Source organism: Pecten maximus, chromosome 15 (assembly GCF_902652985.1).
Source record: "Pecten maximus chromosome 15, xPecMax1.1, whole genome shotgun sequence".
NCBI lineage: Eukaryota > Metazoa > Mollusca > Bivalvia > Pectinida > Pectinidae > Pecten > Pecten maximus.
Window position 1 is genome coordinate 4704475 of NC_047029.1, and position 6018 is coordinate 4710492.

General features: G+C 40.6%; 2 protein-coding genes across 2 annotated transcripts; both read left to right on the forward strand.

Moving 5' to 3' along the window:
• The first annotated feature begins 775 nt into the window (after positions 1–775).
• Positions 776–1336, forward strand: LOC117344103 (putative uncharacterized protein DDB_G0281733). The gene has a single exon (XM_033906751.1). The coding sequence runs from the start codon at positions 776–778 to the stop codon at positions 1334–1336; it is 561 nt and encodes a 186-aa protein (XP_033762642.1).
• Positions 1337–1499: 163 nt separating this feature from the next.
• Positions 1500–1868, forward strand: LOC117344104 (putative uncharacterized protein DDB_G0281733). The gene has a single exon (XM_033906752.1). The coding sequence runs from the start codon at positions 1500–1502 to the stop codon at positions 1866–1868; it is 369 nt and encodes a 122-aa protein (XP_033762643.1).
• Positions 1869–6018: the final 4150 nt, after the last annotated feature.

Sequence of the window (6018 nt, forward strand, 5' to 3'; positions counted from 1 at the left end):
CGAATCAGCAGTCTTTGATTCCCTTGTCATTCTCTCTGTGGGACTCTTTAAAGAGAATCCTACTCAGGAGCTACTGCAGTGCGTCTGAATCTATTGGGTAGGAACAAATCTGATAAAATAAATTTTCATAACTTTATAATTTTGATCAATTCTAAAATGAATCGGTATACTTCAATGTAGATGGTGCATACAATGTATTAACTGTTGCTAATTGAACGTAGTAGATACGGGGGACATCTACACAATCACACCCTATTTCTGTTTTGATAATCCTAAAGATATTTTGTTTTCAAAAGTAGCAAAGTTAGAAAAAGTTATTTTGTTAAATATGAAATTGCTCAGAGAACGAGGTGACAAAGATAGGAGAGTCAGGGTGACTTGTAAACTTAAGAGAGAAGGATCGAGGTGACAAAGATTTGAGAGACGACGGAGACACAGATCAGAGAGATGAGGAGACACAGATCTGAGAGAAGAGGGAAACAAAGATCTGAGAGACGAGGGATACAAAGATCTGAGAGACGAGGGAGACAAAGATCAGAGAGACGAGAGAGACAAAGACCTGAGAGACGAGGGAAACAAAGATTTGAGAGACGAGGGAGACAAAGATCTGAGAGACGAGGGAAACAAAGATTTGAGAGACGAGGGAGACAAAGATCTGAGAGACGAGTGAAACAAAGATCTGAGAGACGAGGGAAACAAAGATTTGAGAGACGAGGGAGACAAAGATCAGAGAGACGACGGAGACAAAGATCAGAGAGACGAGAGAGACAAAGATATGAGAGACGAGAGAGACAAAGATCAGAGAGACGAGGGAGACAAAGATCTGAGAGACGAAGGAGACAAAGACCTGAGAGACGAGAGAGACAAAGATCAGAGAGACGAGGGAGACAAAGACCTGAGAGACGAGAGAGACAAAGACCTGAGAGACGAGAGAGACAAAGATCAGAGAGACGAGGGAGACAAAGATCTGAGAGACGAGGGAAACAAACATCAGAGCGACGAGGGAAAAAAACATCTGAGAGGCGAGGGAAACAAAGATCTGAGAGACGAGGGAGACAAAGATCTGAGAGACGAGGGAAACGAAGAATTGAGAGACGAGGGAGACAAAGATTTGAGAGACGACAGAAACAAAGATCTGAGAGACGAGAGAGACAAAGATCAGAGAGACGAGAGAGACAAAGATATGAGAGACGAGGGAAACAAAGATCTAAGAGACGAGGGAAACGAAGATTTGAGAGACAAGGTAAACGAAGATCAGAGAAACGATGGAGACAAAGACCAAGTACAAGACACGAGGGAAACAAATATCAGAGAGACGAGGGAAACAAAGATATAAGAGACGAGAGAGACAAAGATCTGAGAGACGAGGGGTAAAAGATCTGAGAGACGAGGGAAACAAAGATTTGAGAGACGAGGGAGACAAAGATCTGAGAGACGAGGGAAACAAACATCAGAGCGACGAGGGAAACAAACATCTGAGAGGCGAGGGAAACAAAGATATGAGAGACGAGGGAGACAAAGATCTGAGAGACGAGGGAAACGAAGAATTGAGAGACGAGGGAGACAAAGACCTGAGAGACGAGGGAAACAAAGATCTGAGAGACGAGAGAGACAAAGATCAGAGAGACGAGAGAGACAAAGATCTGAGAGACGAGGGAGACAAAGATATGAGAGACGAGGGAGACAAAGATCTGAGAGACGAGAGAGACAAAGATATGAGAGACGAGGGAAACAAAAATCTAAGAGACGAGGGAAACGAAGATTTGAGAGACAAGGTAAACGAAGATCAGAGAAACGATGGAGACAAAGACCAAGTACAAGACACGAGGGAAACAAATATCAGAGAGACGAGGGAAACAAAGATATAAGAGACGAGAGAGACAAAGATCTGAGAGACGAGGGGTAAAAGATCTGAGAGACGAGGGAAACAAAGATTTGAGAGACGAGGGAGACAAAGATCTGAGAGACGAGGGAAACAAACATCAGAGCGACGAGGGAAACAAACATCTGAGAGGCGAGGGAAACAAAGATATGAGAGACGAGGGAGACAAAGATCTGAGAGACGAGGGAAACGAAGAATTGAGAGACGAGGGAGACACAGATTTGAGAGACGACAGAAACAAAGATCTGAGAGACGAGAGAGACAAAGATCAGAGAGACGAGAGAGACAAATATCTGAGAGACGAGAGAGACAAAGATATGAGAGACGAGGGAAACAAAGATCTAAGAGACGAGGGAAACGAAGATTTGAGAGACAAGGTAAACGAAGATCAGAGAAACGATGGAGACAAAGACCAAGTACAAGACACGAGGGAAACAAATATCAGAGAGACGAGGGAAACAAAGATATAAGAGACGAGAGAGACAAAGATCTGAGAGACGAGAGAGACAAAGATCACAAGTACACTGCCCATAAGACGCTCGATGCTACCTATTAGACGCCCGATCCTACCTATTAGTTTAAACAATATTTTATTCAATATCTACATGTCATATATATGATACATAATAATAAAAGGATTCAGAAAAAAGTATGAAAATACTTATTTAAATCTGTCTCCTTAAATAACAGATTGGCGGGTGACAACACTGTATAGCCATTTATTAGTCAAATAGTATAACTTAAAAAACAAAACTGTTTATGAGAGAGAGAGAGAGAGAGAGAGAGAGAGAGAGAGAGAGAGAGAGAGAGAGAGAGAGAGAGAGAGAGAGAGAGAGAGGGGGGGGGGGGGGGGGGGAGAGAGAGAGAGGGGGAGAGAGGTACATCATCGAGTACTTTCTGTCTAAAATTGAAAAGATTACAGAAAACGGAAAAGCCCACGTGCATCATCACTTCCTCATTCCCAAGCAATCGGAAAGGCCTGAGTGGTTTTCCGATTAATTCCCAGGATATTAAGGTGCATCTATCAATATCTTACTGACCTTTCAACATGGATGAATTACTCTGAAGAAGATGTTGATGAATAATAACAAAATCACAAGTTTGAAGAAATATTGGGATACTAATATGACTAATCATGATTGCAATCTACCGGTTGACTTAGGAAAGGTTTATATTGACACTGTTGCTATATGTTGATGACATTAAATCACGATGTTTACTGGTTATTAATAGATTTCCACATTACACGTGATAAAACTGTTATGGTACCTGGAATTAACGGTGTAACGTGAGGTGTAAGGCTTGTATAACCCATTTCGTAACGTTGTCGGCTAAGGTCGATAGAAAAAATGGTCTCCCTACTTCCCCGTCGTCAACTATATAGTCGACATCGTTTTAAGCCCCCTCTACTCCACAGGCGCTTGCATAGAATATGTGATTTTCATTTTTTTTTTATTTGACAGTGGTATGTGTAATCTGTTAGTACACATACCACTGGTATCATTTTTTTTTTTTAATTTTTCTAATTTTCTATGCAAGCAGCTGTATTACACAGTACACATACCACTGGTATCATTTTTTTTTTCTTCTAATTTTTCTAATTTTCTATGCAAGCGCCTGTGCTCTACTCCGCTGTTGGGCTAAGCTATTTAAGTGTTAATTAGTTGAAAACAGCACCCGACATATAAAAGGTGTTGAAGACTTTTAAAACAAACATTTTGTTCGGGTTACATTGCTTCTGTCAGAGAAATAGGTGTTAATAAGGGATTTCCATTATTTCGGATGTTTTTGTAACGTTTTTTTTCTTCGAATTATCATTATTCTTAACACGTCTTGATAACACTTTTATTCAACAACGAAAACAGACAAAACGTCCATATTATAGAACATAATAGCGAACATCGAGCTGATGACACGTGAACAATTTGATGATCATGCATTAGTTCAAAGGTCAAGGTTACATATCTTAAAATAGATTTGTTTAAAAGAGCGTTTTTTGAACGAACATAATTTCATAAAGCATCGTTCTATTTCATGAACGCTCATGATCATTGTGTCATGCAGATCATGGTCGGGGTTAACCTTTTCTCCATGACATGTTTTCAGAGAATGTGTCAAGGTCAGGACCTCGGTTCAAAGTTAGGTAAAAAATAAGTCACAAACTGAGAACATGACCCACTGAAATGAATTGAACAAATGTTTTGATTATCAGATAAAAAATAAGGAACATATGGAACATAAAACAAAGTTTGTCCCGCCAAAATTCAAACATCATATGCAGATATAATGTTTCAGCTCCTTCATTTATACACATATATACTTGGTATTTGACACAACAATAGCATTTAAAAGTGGCTACAAACGAAGTTAATTTCAATTCTTTTTTACGCTCAGTGCCTTGCGTAGTGCACGGTCGGGGCTAACTTTTCTCCGTAATATGTTATTAAAAAATATGCCAAGGTCAAGGCCCCAGTACGAGTTCAGGTAAAGGTCAAAAATAAAGAAAAAATAAAAATGATTTTTTCCAATTCATATGAATGAACATGATTCACTGAAACATTTTTTAAAAGTTTTATGATCATGCAAAAAAAAAAAAAAAAAAAAAATGGCTCAGAAATGGCACTTTGAAAAATGTTTATTTTCCCGCCAAAATTCAAATTCAAAACCTTCGTTCAAGGTCAAAGAGGTTAAATCATCAAAAATCGAAACGGTTTATTTTGATCATATATAGAAGACGATGATCTTATGAAGACGTCTACAACGTTTCAAGGTCAAATCACCAACATTGATGCAGAAGCAGCACTTTGAGAAAAGTTTTTCCCTCCAAAATTAAAAATCGAATACTCTAACACAAACAGACTTCACAATACCTGACTGCTGGAGGTGTGGACAGACAGGGCATTTCAAACTTGGCTGCAGAGTTCGATTGGATCCTTCGAAGAAACATTAAGATGCCAAACAGCCTTCGGGAACGGGTCAATCGTAGGCTGTGAAGACGGTTTCCGACCCAAGATGATAACACAGTCTAATCAGTTAATTGGGGATTCAACAGAGGCACCTGTCACCATCAATGGCGTGGAAGTAAGGGCTTTGCTAGACACAGGGTCGAGAGTGTCAACTATAAGCGAGCCTTCATACAGGGCGCAAATAACACATCTCGAACTTTAACCTCTCAACCAGATTGCCGTGTATTGGTTGTATGGTATAGGTGAAGCCACAGGATTATTCCTCGTCGTACCTAACAGCCAATATAACTGCAAGGTACTGGTGCTTCTCGGAACCAGCATTCTAGTCGATGGCTTAAATGGAACTAGACGTAAACATCGACCAGAATGTCTCATGGATATTCATATTGTAACACTCTGGTTTACTTCTTTTTTGTTGCTTGATGCTGCGTGCCAAGGAGTTACAGAGGAAGGATTGGTGTCTGGCAGTGGTGAAAGCTGCAGGGAACGAGACCATTATAATACCAACTCTAAGGTGACCATTCATGGAGCTATTGACAAGGCAGTCAACTACATTCCTACTAGTGCTTTAGTTAAACCAGCCCAGTCTAATGTTACAGGGAGTCTGGATATAACCCCTGGATTGATCCATTACGATTTCAGGGAGCAGAGGCATACTATACCCATAACTACGTTTTAGTATCTCCAATATCAGTGTACGTAATATCACCGTACCATCCAGAGCCATCATTACGGAGCTGCACCCGGTATCAGTGGAAGGTTCACTGGAGGATTATAAGGTTCCAGAAGGTAAGTAAGGTTTTAAGGATTTACTTAATGTGGATGTTAGTAAACTGACCGGGAAGCAGCGTCAACAGACAGAGGAGTTATTACAGGATTTTGCCGACATTTTCTCCTCGGGGGATCTAGATCTCACTGTGGCTCGACACAGCACCGTATTGAGTTGTCGGATCCAATACAATTTCTGACCAGGGATAACTAAGGATGTAGAAGCATGGGTCCAGAAGTGCCCTAGATGTATACGTAGGAAGACCCAGCTGCGTAACGAGCACCTTTGGTAAACATCACCACCACACAGCCGTTGGAACTGGTATGCATATATTTACTATCCCTGGAATCATCTAAGGGTGGAAACCCTTACATACTGGTACTGACGGAATAGTACACCCG